At 39.1% G+C, this 24,322-nt stretch overlaps 3 protein-coding genes across 3 annotated transcripts; 1 reads left to right on the forward strand and 2 right to left on the reverse strand.

The window, feature by feature from the left end:
* Positions 1–656: 656 nt before the first annotated feature.
* On the reverse strand, positions 657–2,980 carry LOC146609497 (tetranectin-like). The gene is made up of 3 exons (XM_085346488.1): positions 2,830–2,980; positions 2,621–2,719; positions 657–1,694 (listed from the first exon to the last, which is right to left on the reverse strand). Exons 1-3 carry the CDS (start codon positions 2,978–2,980, stop codon positions 1,288–1,290), a joined length of 657 nt encoding a protein of 218 aa, XP_085202614.1. The 3' UTR covers positions 657–1,287.
* A 1,409-nt stretch (positions 2,981–4,389) lies between these two features.
* Positions 4,390–8,013, reverse strand: exosc7 (exosome component 7). Its single transcript, XM_085346389.1, has 8 exons — positions 7,920–8,013; positions 7,667–7,768; positions 7,199–7,293; positions 6,015–6,180; positions 5,380–5,450; positions 5,162–5,285; positions 4,926–5,081; positions 4,390–4,521 (listed from the first exon to the last, which is right to left on the reverse strand). Exons 1-8 carry the CDS (start codon positions 7,974–7,976, stop codon positions 4,417–4,419), a joined length of 876 nt encoding a protein of 291 aa, XP_085202515.1. The 5' UTR covers positions 7,977–8,013; the 3' UTR covers positions 4,390–4,416.
* Positions 8,014–8,827: 814 nt separating this feature from the next.
* On the forward strand, positions 8,828–21,297 carry zdhhc3b (zDHHC palmitoyltransferase 3b). The gene is made up of 7 exons (XM_085346103.1): positions 8,828–9,137; positions 14,643–14,974; positions 16,541–16,665; positions 17,484–17,580; positions 18,542–18,623; positions 18,965–19,095; positions 20,606–21,297. Exons 2-7 carry the CDS (start codon positions 14,672–14,674, stop codon positions 20,762–20,764), a joined length of 897 nt encoding a protein of 298 aa, XP_085202229.1. The 5' UTR covers positions 8,828–9,137; positions 14,643–14,671; the 3' UTR covers positions 20,765–21,297.
* Positions 21,298–24,322: the final 3,025 nt, after the last annotated feature.

Below are 24,322 nucleotides of genomic sequence, written 5' to 3' on the forward strand. Positions count from 1 at the left end.
ATCTTACTCCCAGACAGAAAAAGCAGCAACTACTATTTCTTGAATGTTTGTTTGTTTTTTTTGTTTTTTTAAACTTGTTTAAAGTATGGAAAATGGAAAATTATCCGTTATTGTTGTTTGTAAATGTTTTTTATCTTGTTGACTAGTATTTTTTTTATTTTATTTTTTTAAGATTTGCCTTTTCTTAGCCTGTACATACCAGAATTGTTTTGTTTTTGTTTTGACTTGCAATAAATTGTCAGTGTATGATGGGGAAGCGGTGTAGCCTTACGTGACCTTACGGCCATCATTACCTCATCTGAAGTGATGTTTCATTTTCCCTCTTGTGCTTAAACATGGGCTTCTTTGCATGCTGGACACTAAAAAAAAAGCTGTTTCAGCGCAGGAACTCCAACTATAAAAACAGTGTGAGGAGAAGGAGGGTGTGGAAGAACCGCTGAAGATTCGTAGCTACTGTTTACCAAGGAGCATAGCGGAAATAACAAATGCAGAGGCCAGGTTTATGTGACATTTCTAAACTGCAGACGATTTTTAAATAAAGTCTGCACGTCTTCTGACTTGCAAGTTTTGTAGAATTAATCTTCAAATTTTTTTTGTGGAAAGCAAATTTCTGAAAAACAGGAAAAAGCAAAACAGGGATAGACATTGTAGTTTATTGATGGTAATTTTACAGGTCGCAGGCTACAAGACTAGCAAACTGGAACGAGTGAAGACTGAGTTATTATAAAAATAAAAAAGTTATATCAGTCATAATTATGGCTTTTTTAAAGTCCTATTTAAAAAGAAGTTTAAAACAGTGGTTCTCAGCCAGTGAGTCACAGAACTGCTGTTGATCGGTGTGAGGACAACAGAGAGTTACACGCAGTTTTTAATTTGTGGATGGTGCCAGCACCCAAACACTATTTTTAATCACATGAACATTGTTATTTCAACTTATGTTTTTCTAAAATGATATGCAGTTTTCTTTGCCATTTCTTTGTACAGCCACACAATCTCTCGCTTACTCCAAACTGGACTGTGGCCTTCTTCTTGTTTTTATTCCAAACACCAGGAACGCTGCAAAATTACATACCAGCAGCATCACATTTGTCTAAAATAACATCTTCTTATGCAACTGATTGTGACTTCTACATCAGACTTTGGTTCTGATGCAAAGCCAGTTGGGAACCACTGGCTTGAACCCCTTTTAGGATAGCAAAAAAAAGCAGCATTGCAGTGAGAGTAAACACACACACACAAAGCAGCTATAACCAAGCAAACGCAGAGTCACTGGTGAGATAAATGTGGTCAAACGATGTTGAACTGGCACACGGATGGCTTCTCGTCGCGGCAGTTCTCGTCAAACCACTTCCCCTGGGAGGCTGCAGAGAGCACAGCGCAGTTCTGGGACATGCTCCCGTCTGGCTGGGGGGACCTAAAGTTGGACGTGTCCCAGTTTTTGTAGGTGATGCTGCTGCTGGTCTGGTCGATCCAGGTGCCCTCAGTTACCATATCGTTGATGCCCAGCCACGCCTGCTCATCTGGGCCGATGCTTTGGCGGACGTAGTCTCTGAGCTCATCGTTCTCATCCTTGGATGTAGGTGTGCCAAGGACACCGCCCAGGGCGTTGCAGTCTTCGCTGGCGGTGTGATAACGTTTCCTCACAGGGTCACTCAAGAAACACTTGCCATTGATCTTTTTGCCTTTTAAACAGACTGCAGAGGGGAGAAAAAAAGGAACTGATGGTTAAATAAGAACAGTAAAATGCTTTTTTTTTTTTTTAATGTTTCTTGTTTTTGTGAGGACTTTTTTTGATAATGATATGCAGGAAAAATTTAGCTTTGTTATCATGGCGAACACAACTTTAAAAAAAGAATGTGTTTGTTTTCCAGAAACAATATGATTTTCTGTTCAGAACAGTGGGGCAAACGTGTTTTCCAGATTAAAATATGGCATTTTAAAGACTCCACATGTATCTAATCTGCACTTATGTTTAACTGAAGCATGCTTCAGGATATTGGATCCAACTTAAATACATATTTTGTTCTCTCAACTGTAATCCATATCAGACAGAAGTGAGACTAAGAAGTGCGTCTGTCTCCACTCTGCTGGTGTGATATTAAAGGCATATTCACCTTCAATCACCAGTGACTAGGATCAGCCCAAGCACAGTTTATGAAGGAGGACACGTCAACAAGTGTTATATAGATAAACGGGCTAAAATGGATAAAATAAGTTGATGTTGCATGAATAACTGTGAGAAATTGTGTTGAATAATCTAAATGGGTAGAGTGAGTGAAAGTGTGTACTGGAAATTCTTACTCTGACTTGACTGAAAACATATAAGATGCATGCACACTAAAAAAATCAAACAATGATTAAAAACAAGAATTCTGATATTTTGTGTCTTATTAATAATATGTGACAGCTAGTTTATAGTGCATGCATATTTTTTAAATAAAATATCAAATGTCTTAAGGTAGATTTAACAACTGGCCCCAAAGCAAGGTAAGCAAGGACTGTTATACACTGTTAACTTGCATACACTCGTACACTTAAGGGTTTTATCACATGACGGTGCAGGTAGTGCCTTCTCTTGATGACTGTTTTAACTATGAACTGTTTTAAACACCAGGTTTACCTCTTTGCAGAGCCTGCTGCTCCTTCAGTAGGTTGAGCTCCTGGACGATGTCATCGATCTGTTTCTGTAATTGCACAATAGCAGCATCCTTTGTTGTATCTGATTCCAGACATACAAGAAATTTTTTTAGAAAAGGTTAATTGTGCAAACTCAGTGATCAAACAGCTTTAGAGTGTTTTAAGTAAGAGGAGACTCTTAAGACTCTCTACCTTTTTTCATGGGCTTCTTCTTTGTTGGAATCTGCTGAAGCGAGGAGCTTACGAGCAGCAGCACTCCTAGGAGCAAACACACTCCTTTGAACTCCATGGTTAGACCTGTCGAATGAGGCTGAATCAACGTGGACGCTTGCAATTTATCCATCTCCCTCCCTCTCTCTTTCTATTTGTCCCTCTCACACACTCCCTCTCATCCCCCAGAAGATGGAAAAATTATGTAGTCTGAAAGTGCTGTTTGTAGGAATAACAGTCCAACCTCAGAAGCCTTTAAGGATGGCGTGTGTGCGTTTCTTTTGGCTCCAGACTCTTCACGTGGAGGTTGAGGGCTAACCAGAGCCAGGCCTGGAAAGCAGGTGTAGACCTGCAGACTGAGGCCAGACAGTGTGAAGCAGCTATTACATAAGCCCTCTGCAGCTTTCATGAAGGTGTATAAAAAAGACAAACAAAGAGCGACTCTTCTGTTGCATAAGACCCTGCATAACTCAGCTGTAGTTTTACTGGCTCAAATTATTATAGTTTCATCCACAGCATATGGCTAAAATTTGACCTGTAAGTTTTATTACTGCAGATGTTTTTGACAGCAGTGAAGGTGCATTATGATCCTTTAGTAGATGAGATGCAGGATATTTTCTTTTTTTTAGTTTCAGACTTCGCACTGAAAGATTTAGGCAATGGCTCAAACTTTGCCCAAATGTCAGACGGATCCAAAGCAAGAGCTTGTTTTGGATCAGTCTGTTGCCTGCCTGTGCACACACCCTCACCCTGTCTGAGGACAAAGTGGAAATCATCCAGAGTCACATCTGGTCCTTCTGTAAGATTCCACTACACTTATTCCTCAGCTGACACGTGGCAAACACAAAAGGATGCAGAAAGACTGGACAGTTCCAGTGCAGGTCTGCTGAGAGAGGGCAGTGCAGATTTCAAGAATGGAAAGTTTTGCATTTGTGGGGAGTTAAAAAACAACAACCCATTCACTGATGCGGAGCAAACTTTAAAGATAAATGAACACAAACACTAAGTATTGTTCAAGGTTCATATTAGGCCATTTTTCCAACCATTTGCATCATAATAAGTATTTTAAATAATCTGCACTTCATCTTCTTCCTGACTTTGTAACAGCTTGAAATCAGACTAGAACTAAAACAGACAAACAATTAGCCCATAGAAAATATTTTGATAATCAATTAATTATTTTAAGCAAAATGCCAAAAATTCAGTCTTTATTGACAGCAACTTGAATATATTTGGTTTTGGGCAAAAGAATACTGGTGGCCGCAAGTGCTTCCCCTGAGCCTCCTACTATATGCACGTATGGTATAAATGTGAAATAATAATAATAATAATAATAATAATAATAATAATCCTTCACTAGCTTCAGCTTTCAACCAGACATATCTTCTACAAAGCTTCATCTGTTGTGATTCAGATGCCACATAAAACAATTCCTCTATCAATCTGTGTGCAAACAAAACAACAACAAAAACGTATCTGAAAAAACAAATATAAGCAGAGTACAAATAAACACTTTATTAGAAAATTATGTATACATGTAAACACAAACTTGGAAACAGGAGCGGATTTTTAGCCCAAAAAACCAACTTTCTGTCTCTTTTTTCCGAGACTCTCTTCCTGTTCCAGCAGCTTCATGAGAGGAGCGTGGAGGGCTTTCCCAACTCTTTTGCCCGCCTGCAGAAAACAAGCAAAGAAAGAAAGAAAGAAAGAAAGAAAGAAAGAAAGAAAGGAAATAAACAATCCACCTATTTTTCTGCCACTTATCCAGGTTTGGGCACGGGGCAGCAGTGTAAGCAAAGATGACACTTGGCTCTGCCTAGAAATTCTGTCTATAAAAGTAGTGAACTCCTTTAGTTAGGTGGGTGAGCAGGTGCCCATTGACTTATGGTTGAAATGCAGCAGCCCAGGTTCAAGTTCAACCTGCAGCTCCAACTCCACGTGAGAATATAAAGGATTCCTTTTAACTGAAGGTCAAATGTTGCTGCTTTAAAATGTAAATAAGGTTAAAAGCACAATTTGTTAATTCTTCAGCTGTGCTGAGAGGAGGCCAGATGGCTGAGGAGCGAAGCTGGGCTCACCTCTGTCATTTCAAAGATGCTCTCTGGGTCCAGACTGCCTCCGCCCACCTTCCTCATACAGGTGATGGTGCCCTTGTGCGTGACGGAGATTATGAGGCTTGCCACAGAGCAGGCCTTCTCCTGCAGTGTTGCATCCACCACATGTCTGTGTCCCACCTGCAGAAACACAGTGAGCCGCATGTAGCACTATGGTGTGGTGACAGTCATCACCTCTGAGCATCAGCAAGTGAGCTCACCTTGCACAAAGTCACTATACAGGGAACGTTTTCTACGTTGAGTCTCATACAGTCGTAGGGGTCGTCAGACAGCTCAATTTCTTTTCCTCCTTCTTCATCGGATGATATGTGAACTTTGGGAATTCTGTCGGTGGAGTAATCAAGACTTTTAGTAAGATTTCATTTGTGCAATATTAAATAAACTGTAAGATGCCAAAAAATCTCAAATGGAGACTCACTTTGTGTTGAAGAGAGCCGCCTTGATAGCTACTGATATGGCATCGTACAAGTTTCCATCACACTGCAGGAGCTGTGGAAGCATAAAAACATGAGATTTGACCCAAGTTGTTTGGATTTATTTGGAAATGTTCAAGCAAATCTTAACACCTCTACACTGCTAACAACTCTTACTATACAAACAGGAAGAAAAACGTAAATGCAGGAAAACAGCCTTGTCATTTTGAGGATAAAAGCAGAAGCACAGCCCATAAGAATCACATGTAGGGTTGTGATGGAATAATTGTAATTATTTATTAGTTTTTTGTGCTAAAATATGTCAGAAAATTGTGAAAATGACTGGTGTAGTAAGTTCTCAGTCAAATTATTGTCCAAAAATAACTTGTTCTGTCTAAAAACAATAAATTTATTATTGCAGAAAACAACTGTGGAGCAGCAGAGGAGAGGATTTTGGCTGGATCACTAGTCAAAATTCAATGACGCTCAAATGGAGGGCAAAAAAAACTGCAGTCATGGAGAAAGGGAGCTGCAGTGTACAGTGCACGTTTTCTTTATTTTTGCACACTAGAAAAAATAAATATTAAAAAAGAAAAAAAATTTTAGGAAGCAAAAGGCAGCGTTGGACACTACGACTCACCAGCACATCCACATAGAGCACCCAGCAGTGTTCTCCAGCACATATGCAGAGGCTCTTCAGATCGATGCTGCGTTTGTTGTTGAAGACTTTGTAGAGGGTGTTACTCAGCTTCGTGCCCAGCTCCTCACCCCCTCTGCCCTCAAACTCGGGGGTCGCATTGGCCGAACTGAAGAAGAAACAACCCAGCTATGTCGTACAGCAGGAGCTTATCCCAGAGTAAAGCTTGCTAATCTTGCTACCTCTCTTCACACAAACACGTTATGTATGGTCATATGATGATACTTTCTTTAGTGGACTATGGTGGAAATCCAGGGAACAGATAATGCAACACTACCTCCTGGTGGCAGCACATCCATTAAAACACTCACTTAACTTCAAGTGATTTTTTTTACTTTCAATGTCTTTAAAATCTTTAATTGCTGATGCAAAAATTTTGATTTGAATTCAAGATTTTTCACCTAAACACTGTAAAAAATGACACGTACCCACGTTTAAACCAACGGGGTGTAACAACTCTTCCGAGCCACAGCCTGGCTTACCTTTCAACTCCCCACAAAACAAAAAACAAAACAAAAAAACAGTTGTTTTTTTTAAACCACATTCATGAATAGAGAAAAAATACACTTAATTATTCTGGGGTATTTTTTTTTATTTTTTATTCTGGGGTATTTCTAGTTCTTTTTATATAACAGCAGCTGTTGCACTTTTACCTATTCTCACGCTGCCAAATAAATCTTACAGCAAATAATGAGAATAATGAGAATAATGAGAATAATAACTGTAATAATAATAATTAATCAAATCAGAAGTAATCAAAATCAGTACATGTTTTAGCACCAACTCTGCTGCTACACTATACAGTTTGTGCCCGTCAATAATACGTAAAAATAAAAATAAAATAATTCTGTGATTAACACAGAAAGCAAATTTCGATAATCACTGTGAAGATTGTAGAAAATGCCGTGGGACCTTTTCCCCCCTCTGTTAAATCCATAGTGGCACCTCTGGGCTCAAACACACACTTGATTACAGCTCTCACCAGACACATGTGCTTTAACGTGGAATTACCAGCTTCAAGTGGAATAGTGAAATCATATTGTGGATGTTTGTATCCCTATTTTGGCCACAGTTTCAGAATTGTTATACCCCTCATAAACAGAAATATCATTTAGCAGCATACATACCAATCAACAAAGAACTCCAAATAGCCCTCGGCTGGCACCGTTGGCCTTGGTTTTCCAATCTCTGCCTTAACACCCACAAGAACCGCTGTGTGCCCCTGAAAGAGAGATAAACCATGGGGTGATATAAAAAGGTTGGTCTGACAGTGGAACCCGGAAATGAGCTTCAACAGCACTCTGACTTCTGAAAAGCGTACTCATGCCTTCACTTCATCTCAGCTTTACTACTAACAGTTTTCATTCATCTGCCAAGTCATTCAGGTTTTGCTTTGCTGACTGTAGCTGGACTAAAACCCTGTGGGAAGCCTCTTAAGTGACAAGTGAGATCACATATCAGCCATTGTGGCTTCCTTACACTGGCTCCAAGTCAAATTTAGATGTGATTTTAAGAATTCGTTTTTGCGTAAATCGTTTAATGATCATTAAATTTCAGTCTTTCAGCTGTTCACACATGCTGCCTGATTTAATTACCAGCGTGACTTTGGCGGATCCGTCTGTGTTGGAAACCACATCGGTCTCTATTTCCATGTGTCTGTAGTCCTCGCAGCCTCGTCCATCCACCCTTAAGTCATCCTGAAGACCAGGAAGAAACATGTCAACAGAGACAGTGCTAATGCAGCTAGCTTCCTATCGCTAAAGCTCATAAATACATTTAAAATGATTTTAACAGAATAAACAAAAGTCTGGTGCTGTATTTTTTTTAACATGTTTGTTAACAACTTACTCGTATGCCGTGTAGTATGTACACTTTTTCAGCCTCACTAACTTGCACTGTTGCCATTTTTCAGAAACACTTTCAGCATGTGTGTGTATGTCTGTCGCTTTACCCCTGCGTCATCAGAAGACGACAATGGGGGAAAAATCCGAAGGGCATGCTGGTTGTTTGAGTTTTCTAATAATCTTTACAGGTAAACGCCCCACCCAACAAACACAAGACAGTGACCTCCTAAAAACAAAGATATTCCACTGATGTTGACACGAAAAGCAACTTAAAGTTTGAACAACCCTTTACAACAATTTTTCTGCACGTGCTTTAACTTATGCCACATATTTTTGGTAATTTTTTTCTTGTGATTTTTTTCCACGAAATCTGTGAATTTTGTACCCTATGTATTTTACTTGTAAATTTGTTGTTTTATATTATTAAGTTTCTATTTCCTATTTTATTAAAGAAATTTGGTATTTTTTAAATAAATAGATGAGTGTTTTCTCAACAGCTGCCCATTTTGCGTGTAAATTTACTTTTTGTGTCATAGACTGACATTTTTTTGTTTTTGTTTGTTGCTTAAAATATTGTAATTTTTTGGGGTTATTTGCCACTTTTTTTCCTCTCATTTTTTCCTTGTAACTTTTTTTGGAAATTTTTCTCCCCTAGTACAATCCCTTATGTATTTATTTATTTATTTATTCATTCATTCATTTATCTATTTTCCTTACAGACTTACTCACTTTAACCTTCAGCAGCCCTCACCATCGTAAGGGGGGTGGTAGGATTTTGCAAGGTTTTGATCTCAGCCCGGGTGAAAGTACCACCTAGAAGTCAACGCTCAGGGTTAAGCGGCCCACAACAGACAGGAGAGGGTGTCTGACTTCCTGGTTGGATCTGCATTTTGTTGTCCCGCTGCCCGCAGAGCTTTCTGGATCTGACGGGAGGAGCGGCAGTTCGACAGCACCTTGTGTCAGGTCACGTTTAGCTGACTGTTAGTGAGGATAATTAACACTTCTTTGAAAACGAGACAGCAACGAGAGCGGGAGCCGAGTCGCTGGGGCCGTGGAGGGCAACTGTCCGAAGATCGGTGAGGTTAGCTGGGATTGAGCTAACGGACGCAGCGGAGGGGCAGACAGGCGTGTGTGGATAGTTTGGGGTGTCTGAACTCTACAAGCCTCTAAACTACACAAAGAGTTCAAGAAGCGTCCGTCGAGAAAGGCAAGAGAGTGCGAGGTAGGCTGTGAAAACCCAGTTTCACTCTGGAAAATGGTTTTGTAGATTTTAAGTGTTTCCATTTATCAACTACTGGAAAACCAGTCATCCCGCTCTGTTTCAGCTACCAGTTAACTTCCTGGTTTGGTTTATTACTGCACTTTCCAAAAGATGAGTAGTTATGTCCTATACATCATATATGTTACCATATACGATACTCATCATATCTTTGTGGTGGTTAGTTTACCTGAAATACAGCAAACCGTGCTCAAAAGCACTTCAGCCGTATACATGAGCCCAGAACACACGCTTATTTTTTTTCCTCCTTAGTGCCTCTCAGGTTATTCAACATATTTTAGCAGATGTCTGTTTTTTATCCTCGAAATCAAATCGGCCAAAGACGAGCTGGAAGGACCAGTCAGTGAATCTTGTTGTGGATAAACAAGTAATGAAACTGCTGTCTTGCAGTTGCCATAACATTAAATGCAACCATTATTAAAATAGCTTATCTCATTATGAATGGCTTAATAAAATCAATGTCATATGATAAAACAAGATAGCTCAATAAGATACAAAAAAACACAGTTAGATAAGAAATTAATGATATAATATAAGAGTGAAACCAAAGACAGGTGACTGAAATGAAAAAAGGTGATCATCTCCTCAGAGTTGCACTTTGTCGTGGAGTCAGATATATTGGTGAACAATCTGTTCTTGATGATTTATTGGAAGGAGGATTGACTTAAATGTTTGAGATTTTATACTCCTACTGACAACTCGCATTCACCCAGGGTCTTATTCTGTTCCACCTTTAACTCTTTTCGTAGCTCACATCCTCGCCTTTGATGTATTTAGAGTCACCAATTAAACATACATTAGGTATAAATGAGAGCAGCTAAATAAAAATACACAACAACAGAAAGAGCAGGTTAACTCCACACAGAGAGCATCCAGGAAGTCTTGAACCCAGGAGCCTCTTGCTCTGAAGCAGTTGGGTCACACCAGATCCAAAGAGGGCAGGTTTTGAGACTTTTACCTACCAAAAGTGGTCCAAAAACAGGACAACAAGTGATAGGTGCTCAAGCGTAATGAGGGCTGTGATAGAAAGTTGAAAGAATACAGAGTGCATCCTGATCTGTGGCCACAAACACCTGAGTGTTAGTATAGGACTACAGTGCAAAGGAGAGATGTTTTATTAAACACAAACAGTGTGTGTTAATGAATGTAGATGTGAACATGCCACATATTCAGTTTACAAATGTAATTAAAATTAAATTCTTAAGTGTAAGAAAGTGTTTCTTTAGTGTAAAGAAGTCCATTTTAAAGCGTTCACCTTAGCTGAATTCAATATTTCAAAAAATCTGAAATGATAAGCTAAATTGAAAGGCACCCTTTTACCCCACTCCCTTAAAAATAAGCCTACAACACAGGGGGTCATTTCATGTTAAAAATTCACACGTGAAACAAATAAACAACCTGAGGTGAACTTGAGAAAAACGGGTGTAGTGTTCTACGTTTTTATGTTTAAACCATGTCTAGATCTCGAAATACTTTCAACTCACCATTCGTTTCACACCTGTACAATAAACATGACATCAGTAAAATGATTAACAATTCATTTTTTACTGAAAAAACTGGACAAATTAATGGCTTCTGTGCAATTTTCACTCTTTGTAAAGCCATCTAGTGGGCCAGACTGGACCCTGGACCTGCTTTAGCCAGTAGAGAGTTCGCTCTGTCAGTTTAAAGACCATCAACAGCTACTCCGTGAGCAGTTTGTCGTGTCTAATGTGTCTCTTCTGCCACTCTGCTTCAATACAGGGACAGCAGTATCTATGTGATGATAAATAAAACAATGTGTATCGGTGTCATATTCAGGTCATGTTTGTTTTTGCAATAATAATCCCTGAAGCATCACATTAGTCTTGAGTGAAACAACCATTTTCAGTTTTTTAAGTGGCCCGATGAGACTATCAGTAAAGTGGAACAACATCAGCATGTTAACTGTCTGTTTATCGCAGCAGGAGGTCCTCGTGCCGCCTGCCCGCTCAGCTGCCTCCTTCACTCGGTGGTGTAATTTATTTTACAGCAGGGTATCAAAAATGCCTGTGAATCGTGGAGTGTTTTAGTGTGCTGCATGCATTTTAAATGAACTTACCTTTACCGTGTTAAAAATTTTCACATACTGTATCTACTGTATCTTCCGGATCGTCTTAGACAAGATTTTGTTGTGTAAAGTGTTTCTGTTCCATTCATGTTGGTTTTCCTCTCTATACAAGCAGCTATTCACTGACAGAAATCTATAGACTCATTCTGCAGGAGGAACTATTTGCTTAATTGTTAATGAACTCAGCATCAGTAGTTAGTTTCACTCCAGGGCTTTCTTGCCTATTTCATTGTCTTGAGTTTCTGTCTTTTTTCATCATCTCCATTTTCACTCAACACTGGTTTCATTGCTGTTTCTAGCTGTTGTTTCTAATGAAGGGAGTCGTTTTCAGTGACACACCGGCCATGTGTAAGCTTCCTGCATCCTGAAGCAAGTTTTACTTGAAACTCGACAGGTGGACTTCCTCCACCCGTCGAGCCAAATACGCGTCAAGTGAGTCACACGAGTAAACAACACGTGGTTATTACAGGGACACTAGCATGTGTACTCAAAATTCATTTAGTACTCCAATAGAACACTTAAAAACAATCGTTCATCTAACCAGAGTGAAGTAGGTGAACTTACAGCTTATTTGCAGCGGGGGAAGTAATCTGAAACTTGAACTTTAAAGCAAACAGTTCCCAAAAATGCTTCAGCTTTTTTTGTGTGTGTCGCTTTGGAACAAACTGTGTTGCTACACCTTTGCAGCCACAGTTACAACATACTGTAATATAGGAAGTTGAATATTGAATATAAATCATGAGAAAAAAGCAAGTGGTTGGTCTGGAGTTGTTTCTGGAGCAAGCTAAAGACCCAGAACATTAGGAAATACCTGAATGGTAGGTTTTAAGTGAACATCGGGCCAGTTTGTTGTGAACGGCATATTTGTGTCAATTCTTGCTGACCTCAAGAGCCCTGGGAATAAATCTGCTAAACATAATTTTTGTAGCATTATAGAAAAAATACAACAAGTGTATTTGGCTACTGAATGAGTCTTTTTAGATTCTGTGATTTCATTTTATTAATTCATTTATTTTTCGGAACAAAGTTGTATTATTTACCAGTTTCAGTGTACACTTTGTGTCTTTTGTCCTGTATTCGTCATTTCACCCCCAGCCAGTTGCAGCAGATGGACACCCCTCCCTGAACCTGGTTCTTCCTGTTACTGGTTTCTTGCTGCTAAAAAGGAGTTTTCCCTTCCACTGTCACCAAGTGCTTTCTTACAAGGGGGTTGTCTGATTGTTGGGGTTTTCTCTGTATTATTGTGGGGTCTTTACCTTAAAATTTAAAGTTGTGATTTGACACTATATAAATCAAATTGAATAAATTTTCAGTAACAGCTGGAACAAAAATTGACTTCTTTTGACTGGTAGTTTACGGTGACAGATTAGTATTATCTGATGACCACGTTGAAATGAATCGCTCAAAAAATTATTTATTCAAATAAAGAGTAAAAATTAGAATAGCCCAAATGAGCGCACAAAACTGTTTTAAATACTTGGTGCTGCTTAAAAATGTCACTGCTGATAGATGCTGTGTGACATTCTTGGGAAATGTAGATGTGCTGGGATTCTTTCCTTTATTGTGATCCACAGCTTGACATGGTGGTGAATGTTGGGTACAGAGTTTTGTTTGTCACCATGCCATCTATGCCGCTTGACATCTGTCCAACTTTGGCTTTAGACGGATTGATCCTTCCAGGAAGCTTTTATTTCACTTGCAGTAATGTAATGACTTGTTGTCAACTTGAGTGATGTTAAATTCTAGCCTGGGCTCATTGCGAAATGGTCATGAAAATGATTTTGTGTGGGGTTTTTTTTTTTTTTTTTTTTTTGGTAAGTGTTTTTCTTTTTCTTCTCACATGCACGGAGACAAACTGTCCACTTTACTTTGTTATGTTGCAGTCAGCAAGACTTTGGCCAGTCCTGAGTAAGCGGGATCAACTTTGAAACCAGTATGTTTCACATTTGTGCTGCCTCTGTTTTTGAGCGTCCTGAGTAGCATGTGTCGCCATGCCAACCTAGAAAACTGAGCATCCTTTTGAAACGTCCGACTTGTGTACTTTAACCCAGATGTGATCTTTTTCTAAACCTAATCAAATAGTTTTCTTTCCTAAACTGAACTAGGTCATTTTTGGTATGTAAACAGAACTAATGCTACAGTCACACTGGGGAAAACGGTGATCTGCTCTGTCTGGACCCTCCCTCACACATAGACATGGTGAAACAACGAGCATAGGAGAAGAAACTTTGGCACCAAAATGTAGTAAAAACTGATCCTATTAAAAGGTTAAAAATCATAAATCCATTTTGGTTTTGATTTAATTTTGCTTTCCTTCTGGACAGTGATGGAATCTGAGATTTTGTCCCAGATGTGCTGTATGTTTTTATTCTGATTAAATTTCTGTCCTCTGGGAAGCCTGTGTAACTGTCAGGATCATTGGACAAGCCTTAATTAATGTGGACATAAAAGTGAGATTAGACTATCATTCAGTTAAGTCTAATGGATAGATCGAATCCTTAGTTACACCCAAGCAGTTTGATTGCTCTAATTTTAATCTTAAGTTTCAGTGAGGAGAAGGGCATCAAGGTTCCTGTATCCTACAGGAATCAGCTGTTTTATTTTAGCCTTCATGTAATACTGAGATCTAGTTATTTTTGACAGTTTGGCCCCTTTCAAGTCACATCAGATTTTTGTCTACACACACACACAAACCTGCTTGATGACTTATTTATGAGCCTCGTCTCCAGATGGATCTGGATACACACACGCTTAAGCCCCAAGCAGAGCAGGACAGCAGTGTAGTCTGTTTTGTGGTGAAGCATTGTTTTGTGTTACCTTTAAGGCCAAATGCTGAAACTTTGCTGTGAGAGGATGCATGGATTTTCTTGGCGTTGTGGGATCAGAGCGGTTAGTGTTTGTTCCTCCTCCAGTTAATGCGTCCTCTTGAGCGTTTACTCCAACATTATTTGCTGATTCACTGTGCCTTAATGGCTCCTGCCTTTATTTATATTCCTCGAGGACCATGCAGATTCTGTTATTAGTCTGTTTACACTGACTCTTAATTGCTGTGGGACACCACTGTTACAGCGAAGTATCAAAGTAATACAGTCAGAGCAGAAAAAAATAGTTGTTTGATAGAAAATGAATCCAAAAAATAAATCAAACGTTGTTTTGTTCAGCTTCTCTCCTGAGATAATTTGAATTTCTGTGTGTGACAGAGAGAATAATCCATATTGAAGGTGATGGAAGTGAAAATAACTGTATGGCAACTGTGTACCATCCCTCGCATAAGTCCCTAATTCCTCCTCTTCTTTCATTTTCTTCCCACCGCTCTGTCCCCCCCTCTTCCTCACCATCTGTCTCGTCACTCCTCGCAGTATGTGGTTGGAGCCACAGGCGCTTTAGGATGAAGAGCCCGGCGCACCGCACCAGGGACATTGAGCGCCAAGCTGGCTACCTGAAGCGCGAGCACTGCACCCCTCCTCCACCGCGCACCGGCTCCGACACCATGTGGTTCATCCGCGACAGCTGCGGCATCGTGTGTGGCATCATCACCTGGCTCCTGGTCTTCTACGCCGAGTTTGTGGTGGTGTTCGTCATGCTGCTGCCTGCCAAGAACGTGGCCTATAGCCTCTTCAACGGGGTGCTGTTCAACGGCCTCGCCTTCCTCGCCCTTGCTTCCCATGCCAAGGCGATGTGCACAGACCCGGTCAGTCAGAGCTTTATTGGTCCACTTTATTTGCTTGTAGGATGCGATACTGACTGTCTGACTAGCACTATTTATCCTCTCTCGATTTATTACTACAATAATTTAAGAATGTGTTCCTGTTGGTGTGCTCATAGTAAATATTTGACTTGCAACAGTTGCATGGGGTACTAAACTTTTATTTCTGTGCTCTTTTACTTTAAACTTCCACAAATTCCTCCACACTTCTCTGACACGTACTTTGCAAATTATATCTACATTTTATTAGGTACACTGGCAGCTAGGAGTTTATAATATATGCTTATGAAATGCAGCGCTCTCCAAACTTTGTGGTTTTGTATCCTTTAATGTATAGCTGGAGCCTATGGTATGACTCACATGCTTTTATTTAAAAAAAAAAAAAAAAAAATCTAAACTACCTGTAACTTGCAGCAGAAATAGAAGTAAAAAATAAAATAAAAAATTGATCAGATTTCTGTTATAGAACCAATTTAATTCTTATTTTCCACCACATTAATCATCCCCTCAGTGGATCCCTGATCCTTAGGTTGTGAGCCCCTTAATTATTCAACAGAATTTAAACTGTAGTCATATCAGATATAATAAAAATGTCATTCACGTCATTCATGTCTAAAATGTCATTAGATACATTTTTCTTATAACATCCCACAAACATTACCTTTTTTTTTCTCTCCTTTTTTTTTTTTGTTGCCCATCTGGCTTAGTTGTATCACAGTCCATTGACTTTCTTGGATATCAGGTGCAAAATAAATTATCTTGGGTTCTCTCCTAGTTTTTGACTCTGAGGAAACTCTTCTTTGTTTCCCTTATTAGGCTCTTGGATAGTCTCACATAACCCATAAAGCCCTACTGAAAAATTTGACACTTTAAAATGAGTTTAAGGCCCCACCCGTGAGGGCTTGCATGCACTTTAGTCTGGGGTGGGCTTTGTTTTAAGTCTAATCTCATTTTTAATCTTCCGTTACTGTGTTTTAGTAATTTTTTATTTGTACTCTTCTTTATGGATTCAGCAGCTTTTTTTGTTTATCCCTTTCAGTCTAGCTTTACTATCTCTGCAAACCTTTTTTTTTAGCATACTCTTAATTTACTTCTAATTGTTACATAGATTTGGATTTGTTTTCTCTATGTGCTTTGTTTGTTTTTTGGTTTTTTAAAAATGCTTTTGTGTTTGTCATGTTTTGTCTATCCTGGGCTTGGAAGCCTCTTGAGTCAACTCCAGCATTTGTAATACAAAGAAAGTTCAACATAGCCACAATATCTATTCCTTATCTGGTTTCACTTCCCCTAAAATCCGCAGACAGGCTAAGCCGGTCACATGAAGGTGATTACCAACTCGATAAGTCAGCCCAGGGTTTCCCAATCTAGCTATAAGTGCGGTCACATAAAAGAGAGTGTGCGTTTGGCTGGAGAAGCACTTTTTAAATGCACTTTATAAAATAAAAGCCATCTTGCCGTCAAAGGAAATCATGTACCCCCGAAAGAAATCATGTACCACATGTAGAGTGACAGAGCAGAGCTGACTTCTCTTTTCATCCCACTCCTCCTCAGGGTGCTGTGCCTAAAGGAAACGCAACCAAAGAGTTCATTGAAAGTTTGCAGCTCAAACCAGGACAGGTGGTGTACAAATGCCCCAAGTGCTGCAGCATCAAGCCAGACAGAGCTCACCACTGCAGGTACAGCACTGTATGAATCTGTGTAGTATAAGAAAGGGTACACTTCTCATTGCAGACTGCACATTTTGGGAACAAAACAAACAGGAATCTGCTGAAGTCTGCACCTCACAGAGGAAAGTCCTGATGCGACTCTCCGGCTGGGAACGCCACTCCTCCTCTGTGTTTGTGCCTAGACTGGCTCTCCTGCGTCTTTCAGCTGTGTCGCATTTCCCTGCAGACTCTGCAAGTTGATAATAATAAGGACTTCCCTCTGTGGTTGCTCAGTGGTTTCTCTGGGATCTCAAGGCATGAAAAGTGCAAAAACACCTCCGATTAATTGAATTGTGAAGCCAGTGAGTCAGCCCGTCTCAGAAGCAAAAATGGCAGTCAGTTTGATTCTTTTCAAGCTGAATATTATGAGTCATTCTTGAGGGTGCTTCAGATGATACAGTGCAGTGACACAGTTATCTCTAACAACCCAAACAAACAGTATCTTACACACAGAATGGCAGCTTTTTAAAAAGCGATTTCCCCATAAAACAAAGCGCCCAGGCAGCTCGAGTGTGACTCTCTGCTTTGTCTTATGATAAATTATGAGTTTCTGGCTTTTACTTGAGTTGTCAGCCTGCTGCAGTTTTGACAGATAAATAACCCCCAGTCTGCAGCTGCTATGACTGAGAGCAGCCTGTTCATTTTCTCACAGTTGACTGAATTATGCTCCTTAAGGTGTTTGTGTGTGTGTCTTTTAGTGACAGTTGTTGTGACATACCAACACCCACATTTGTGCATTGCATGACTCCCTCAGGTGTGCCTATGATTAATTTATTTTGTCTCCACAGTGTGTGTAAACGCTGCATCAAGAAGATGGACCATCACTGCCCCTGGGTGAATAACTGTGTCGGAGAAAGCAACCAGAAATACTTTGTCCTCTTCACAGTGAGTCTTTAACAGCAAAACGAATATTAGAATCCACTTGGAAATATTCATAATAACTCCCTCTTTCATTATCATGCTCACACTTATACTTGCTCTTGGGTCGAATGTCATAATATATAGGGTGCACCCACCGGCTACTTTAGTAGGTACACTGGCTTGGACCCAGTTTTGCCATCAGAACTGGCCTAATTTTTCATTGCACATATTCAGCAAACATAGGAAACATTGGATAGAAATTTTGGTCTATATTGACATGATAGCATCACATTGTTACTGCAGATTTGTTGGCTTCACATCAGTGATGTGTATCTCTTGCTCCACCACACCCCAAAGGTAATCTATTGGAGTGGGAAATGGCACTGAAGGCCATTTGAGCACACTGTAACTCATTGTCATGTTCAAGAAACCAGTTTGAGGTGATATGAGCTTTGTGACATGGTCACATTGTTAACTCTGCTCTAAGCCTACCATCCATATATGACAGCAGAAATTGAGACCAAGACTAAGCAAAGTCTTTCCAATCTGTCTGTCCAATTTTGATGAAGACATGTAAATTGTAATCTTAGTTTCCTGTTTTTAATAAAAGTGGCACCCGGTGTGGTCTTCAACTGCTGTAACCCATGTTGTGCATTCAGAAATGCTCTTCTGCACAACTTGGTTGTAACCAATCGGTGTCCATTTGTGGTTATTTGAGTTAAAGACCTTTAGACATCGGAAAATCCAGACTCCCTTTTTCTTAATCCAGCTGTTCACACTGACTGCGTAATTTTGTTTAGACGAATTTGTGGCAGGTTTTTTTTTTTTTTTTGGAACATAGTTTGATTTTTTTTCTTCTTCTTCTTCCCCCAATTTGCCTGTACGCCTAAATGCATTTTATTTTGGCTTTCCAAATTAAGACCATAAATGAATATGAAGATTATAAAAATGAGATGACTGACATTACATTTGTGTTTGTTTTCAGATGTACATTGCACTAATATCTTTCCATGCGTTATTCATGGCGGCCTTCCATTTCGTTTTCTGCATTGAAGAAGACTGGGCGAGTAAGTGTGTGTCCTGTAATATAGTAGTTTAGTATAGGAACCAATCCAATCAGTAAAGCTTGTGACTAAGATGTAAAATGTTATGCATTAGAAGACTAATGTGGAACTCTTTTCATAGTTGATTTATTGTCTAAGCAAACTTGACACATTCTCTGCACTGACAAGCTATGACTTCTCTATTTTTATGCAAAATGTGAGGGGCAAGCCTCTGATTGGGCTAAGTGAGGGAACAGGGAACCTTGACGCTTAAGTCTTTAAGTCTGTTTAATATCCTTTCTGGTTTCCAAATTTTAGGTTATTTACTTGGTTTAACATAAAAAAAAAACTCCCTTTCTTTCCAGAGTGCAGCAACTTCTCTCCACCAGCAACTGTCATCCTCCTCATCCTCCTCTGCTTTGAAGGTCTCCTCTTTCTGATCTTCACTGCAGTCATGTTTGGGACTCAGGTCCACTCCATCTGCACTGATGAAACGGTGAGTAAATCCAGCAGGGAATTTCACCACCTTACCTCTCCTCTGCACACCTCTTGAAAACTGAATTTCAGCTACTGCCGTGTCAGCAGTCTGACATGAGGTTAAGTTCTCATGTCAGAAACTTCCCACCTTGCTGAAGAGCCTTTAAAAAGAAAGATACTAGATCCTTTTCAGCTTGATGTGGAGAAAGTGCTGGCCTGGCTCTGACCCTTGTTTCTGCAGTTTCTACTTCACCTCACAGAGAACATTTCTCTGTATAAAACTGCAGTTAGACTCTTTTTAAAGTTTGACTCAACCAGAAACATTTTGTTGTTTGTCTTCACAAAGTTAAGTGGAAGTAATCATTACATCAGTCGCAACTGATGTAAGTGTAGGCGACCTCATTGACCACATCTTTGTTATTAAGGAAACATGAATATTTTTTATCAATTGTAATGTTTTAGAAGAAAAACAGCAACCGTTTATTGCATGAGATTATATTTATTGATTGTGCTCTCTAAAGCTACTTATGATCAGTACATTTACTCTCAAGAAGAGAGAAAAGGTTTTATTGTCCATACTCTTAAAAAAGGAAGTATTTTCTCAATCTGTAAAATGTAATATTAGAAATTAGAAAAATACTGTACACTAGTCTTAAAAACCCCCATAAATTCATGATACAAAGTTTATTTTGTCATATACTGGACCTTAGTTTAGCCCCTCAGTTCATCCTCTGTGAAACAGTTTTTTTTTTAGTTTTTTTCCCTTTAAGCTAACTTTCTTGTGATTGGTTGCTCCTTGCAAACAGAAAATTTAAAGTCAGACCTGTGTGCTTGAGGGACTGTACGAGGAGAACTGCTCTCACTGACATGATATGAGAGTTTAAAGAAATTACTAAAACCAGAGATTTAGAGCAGTCTCAACTCTGAGCGTAAACTGACCTCATTATTTGAAACTCTGGCCATGTTTGATATCCGTCACTCTTAAGAGTACAGAAAATAAGGAAAAGCATGTCTGGTCCTTTAAAGAAAAAATGTTTCTTAACAGTATGAAGACCAGCACCAGACTCGGGTGTTTTAGTTTGCAGTTTGGGGTCGAGCCTCCATAAGATTTCCCAATGTATATATTATGTATATAATGTTCTTCCTCTACCCCCTCTTCCTATAACTATGCATTTGACAAATAAAGAACCTTGAACCAAAATAAACTAAACCTGTTCGTCCTCCAGGTGGGTTCAGAGTAATGCATTTTCTGCTCAAGACACCCACAGCTCTGACTCAGACTTATCACTACAAAGAACTGTCAATTGTAGTGTTATATGGCCTCCATTTGTTGACTGTGTTGGTTTATCCTGGGAGCTTTCTTAATCGTCAGGAACCACTGAGAGTGAGTCACCTAAGACCTGTGAAAGGAAAACAAAAGAATACAAATTGTGATTCATTTTTAATCCCTCATTCAGCAGCTGCATGTTTTGATGTTTTGTATCAGGGCTGAATTTAACTCGCACTGCGTTGCTTTACCTTTTTTGCAGGGTATCGAGCAGCTGAAGAAGGAGGAGAGGAGATGGGCCAAAAAGTCTAAATGGATGAACATGAAGGTGGTGTTTGGCCACCCATTCTCTATAGCCTGGCTGAGCCCCTTTGCAACACCTGACCATGGAAAGGCAGATGTGTATCAGTATATAGTGTGAAAGCTGGATTCTAAGTGTCTGTGGACATAGACTGATCACTCTTGCCTGGAGCACAAACTTCTCTTAACCACTTCTAAATTTTCTTTCTTCTAGGAACTATTGATATTTCAGGGTGTTTTGCTGTAAAATGTGTTTTTCCTTTTTAAATTTTGCCGTTGCCCTTTCCCTGTTTTGGTGCTGACTGAGATTAACGAGGTGTAGCTGCACAATACAGCACTCTTAAGCTATGCAGCAGCATCTTGACAAGAAGCATCTAATGAGACTCTGGCAAAACACAACAAGAGACTAAGTTTTGCATTCGCTGGAGTGAATATGCCTGCAGTATCTTCAATCATCTCCTACTTCTAAGACTACACAATGTGAACTCAAGTCCTGAATGTTTCTACTCAAAGAAGCGCAGCATGGTTGCCACAATGAACACCTGGTTTTGTCTTCCTGTAAAAAATGATCCTTTTTCCTTCATTTGCTTTATTAATGTAGTCGCGGTAGTCTTTTTGCTGAATGCTGCGGATGATTTGCCTCAGAACAGAGCATTAGCGAGCAGTGGAATCTGCTTTTTGTAAAGCTATTTCTATTTATTTGCCTTAATGTGACAGTTCAGGCTCACACTTGTTAATGCTACTTGTTTCCTCTTTTTGATGCCAGAGAAAAGTAGGTTTGTCCATTTCATTTTTCTTTTTCTTGCATTACTGCAATCAAAAGACAAATGTAACGCCTAACCTTTCTGGCAAGAAATCACATTTTGGAAAAGTTTTAAGTGTTTTTCAAGAGGACTCTGAAAATGGAGAACAGCAATAACCTCACGGTGGCTGGTTAAAGTTATAACCCTTAAGATTTCTGTGCTACTTGGTCAGTTTATATTGCACTAAACGCTCACTGAGCAGTGTTTGTATGTGCCCACAGAGCATCCAGGTAAAACAAGGTTTCTTTTCATTTTCCACAAGTAACCCGAGTCTTGCAGCGCCTATCTTCTTATGATTTTTTTTTTTTTTAAATTTAAAACCAATCCAGCGTCACAACATCTAGAAAAAGTCTGATCGGGTCGTGAAGGTTAGATCATAAAATGCTAAGCCAAAGGCAATTTGAAGATTAAACTCTGACAATCACTTTGCGTTAGCTTCACAATAAAACTTCCTTTGTGTTTGGCCAGCAGAGCATGTAAGAAATGTTGCATTAGATGCAGCTTAAACAGCTGGTACAGATGCTAGCACTGACTGAATTAAGCACTTCCACTTGCTTATGCTGGCAGTTTAAATTGTGCATGATTAATTGCGTAATCTAAGACTAACAAAAAATCTGCAGCTCTGCCGTAAATATTACCTTAACCTTTCAAGCCTTTTGTTTTTTGATGACCTTCATAGAAATCATCAATATGTGTCTTACAGAGATGAGATTTAAAGGAGGAATATTGGGAAATTTATGTTTTTAAATACTTTTCCCCCCCTTTCTTTGAACAAGTAATGAATGCCGAAAGTTTAAACTAAACATTCAGATCACCTTCTAATATTGTGAAGGTCCTCCTCGTGTTGCCAAAAATGCTCTGACCCATTGAGGAATTAATACATGACCTTTAAGGTGGATCTTGTGGCGTCTGGCAGGACAGCATTTGGGTCCTGTTGGGTTTCAGGGTGTGGCCTCCATGGATTGGGCTTGTTCCAGTCACATGATTGGATGCTTGATCCACTTCTGATCTGGGGAGCTTGGACTCCAGGTCAATGCTTTGGGCTCTTTGTTGTGTTCATCAAGCTGTTCCTGAATGGTTTTTACAGAGGGCTCGGGCACGTTGGCATGTTTGTGGAGGCTGTTTTGCTGTAACATTTAAGTGGGTGGTACATGGGAAAGTAACAGCCATGTGAATGCCAATCTTCCCGGGTGCCCAGCAGATCATCTCACGTTAATAAAATGAGCAATGCTAATTACTTGGTCTCTCAGTGATTTTAATGTTGTGACTGATTGGATTATAATTGAATAGCTGTGTAGAATTTTATGGCAGAGCTGTGTTTAATTACATTAGACTACCTAATAAGGTGGCTATGTAGAAAAGCAGTTAGAGAACGTAAATAAACTGGATGTCAAAATGTTGTCCAAAAATGCTAAAAGTGTAAAAACCAAAAGAGTTCAATTTCCTGAAAAGCTTAAGGGTTATAACTTTCAAGTCTGATACTAGGTAGGTAAAAGTGTAAGATACTTACAGTGACTTCCTGGTCGAATATAAAACTGAAGTTAAACCAGCATCCTTTTGAACTTTAGTTTCATTTGCTTTGTAACAATCACCAGCTGAGACAGAAAGTCAGGGAATCAAGCAATACACGTTGCTCTGTGTGTGTTGACACTAAGTGTATTTTACTTGCTCTCAGTTGATGGAATTCGCTTGTGGTCTGGTTTGTCACAGATTTTCATTGTAATTATGTTTTTTGGAGGCGGGAGCTCAGAGAAAATGTTCACTCGTGCTGGAAGTGTGTAACTGTCACAACTGTGGATTTTAATGGAACACAGGAAACTTCAGATTTTACTTTTGAGGATGAGAATCTGATGCAGATAAGAAATGGGCATCTTCAAAGCATTTAACACTTAAATGCCTTTGCCAGAACGTGTTATTAAAAGCCTTACTAGAGTTAAAACAAAAAACATGATTTAGAGGATGATGAAAAGATATTATAAATATATGTGTTGCCAAATTGAAGGCTAAAGGAGGGGAGGCAAGGATGTAGCCATTAAAACAGTTGTCAGAAATTAGATTTTCTTAGGTTTTTAAATGTCGTAACCATTATGTGGACACGGAACAGGTTTACACATACAGCACACCAGCTTTTTTTTTTTTTCTTCTTCCTCTCAAAAATGTTCTGTGGTCGGTATGCAAACTTATTTGTCTTATTTACTGTGGGCCACGTGGTTTTTATTTTGTTTTTCTGATCATTGTATTTGTTTCAAAGGATATGAAATAAAATGTATGACTATGGATATTTTATTTACGGTTTGTGTAAGCTTGTAGACATTTTTGATGCAAAGATGTTAGTGATCGATGATATTGATGCCACAATCATTATTTAACAGCTGATTCTTCATTATAGAAGCTTCTATCTAAGGCTAAAAAACATTTTCAAAATTGGGTTTAACATTAAAACAGCATAACCTCACACACAAATACTGTAAAAGCATAGACCTAAAATCTCATACTGTATCTAAACTGTAATGTGTAATTATATCAACAAAGTTGAAGTTACAAACTTGATTTGCATTTATTTAATTAGAATTCACTTTTTTTTTTAAATTATTTGTTTATAGCTCAGTATTTTGGGAAGGGTTAGTGTGGAAAAACAATGGAGGAAAAAGTGGTGACAAAGTATTGGATATTTGGTTTGAAAAGAAGTCCTGCCACTTATCAGTTATGTATACATTTTCATGGTCCAGCTTTAATTATCCTTTCATCACGGTCAGATATTTTATATAATTTATATCTAATGGTGTCATACAAATATACATTAAGAATTTACTCACTAAACTATAAACTGTCTTTTCAATTAAAATGTATTCATATAAATTTGAATAGAAACATTC

The sequence above is a fragment of the Diplotaxodon limnothrissa genome, linkage group LG22 (assembly GCF_057381915.1).
Source record: "Diplotaxodon limnothrissa isolate DT_005_m linkage group LG22, D_limnothrissa_male_GT1.1, whole genome shotgun sequence".
In the NCBI taxonomy this organism is placed as follows: domain Eukaryota; kingdom Metazoa; phylum Chordata; class Actinopteri; order Cichliformes; family Cichlidae; genus Diplotaxodon; species Diplotaxodon limnothrissa.

What these genes read in the sequence shown, in the direction of transcription:
- exosc7 (XM_085346389.1), bottom strand. Translation starts at nt 7,976, where the DNA reads ATGGCAACAGTGCAAGTTAGTGAGGCTGAAAAAGTGTACATACTACAC. An exon ending in GCGGCTCTCTTCAACACAAA is followed by an intron (nt 5,286 to 5,379) that starts GTGAGTCTCCAT and finishes CTCCACCGACAG; the next exon opens with AATTCCCAAAGTTCACATAT. An exon ending in GCATCTTTGAAATGACAGAG is followed by an intron (nt 4,522 to 4,925) that starts GTGAGCCCAGCT and finishes TGTTTTCTGCAG; the next exon opens with GCGGGCAAAAGAGTTGGGAA.
- LOC146609497 (XM_085346488.1), bottom strand. Translation starts at nt 2,980, where the DNA reads ATGGATAAATTGCAAGCGTCCACGTTGATTCAGCCTCATTCGACAGGT. An exon ending in GAAGAAGCCCATGAAAAAAG is followed by an intron (nt 2,720 to 2,829) that starts GTAGAGAGTCTT and finishes GTCTGGAATCAG; the next exon opens with ATACAACAAAGGATGCTGCT. An exon ending in GCAGCAGGCTCTGCAAAGAG is followed by an intron (nt 1,695 to 2,620) that starts GTAAACCTGGTG and finishes TCCCCTCTGCAG; the next exon opens with TCTGTTTAAAAGGCAAAAAG.
- zdhhc3b (XM_085346103.1), top strand. Translation starts at nt 14,672, where the DNA reads ATGAAGAGCCCGGCGCACCGCACCAGGGACATTGAGCGCCAAGCTGGC. An exon ending in GACAGAGCTCACCACTGCAG is followed by an intron (nt 16,666 to 17,483) that starts GTACAGCACTGT and finishes TTGTCTCCACAG; the next exon opens with TGTGTGTAAACGCTGCATCA. An exon ending in CCATCTGCACTGATGAAACG is followed by an intron (nt 19,096 to 20,605) that starts GTGAGTAAATCC and finishes CCTTTTTTGCAG; the next exon opens with GGTATCGAGCAGCTGAAGAA.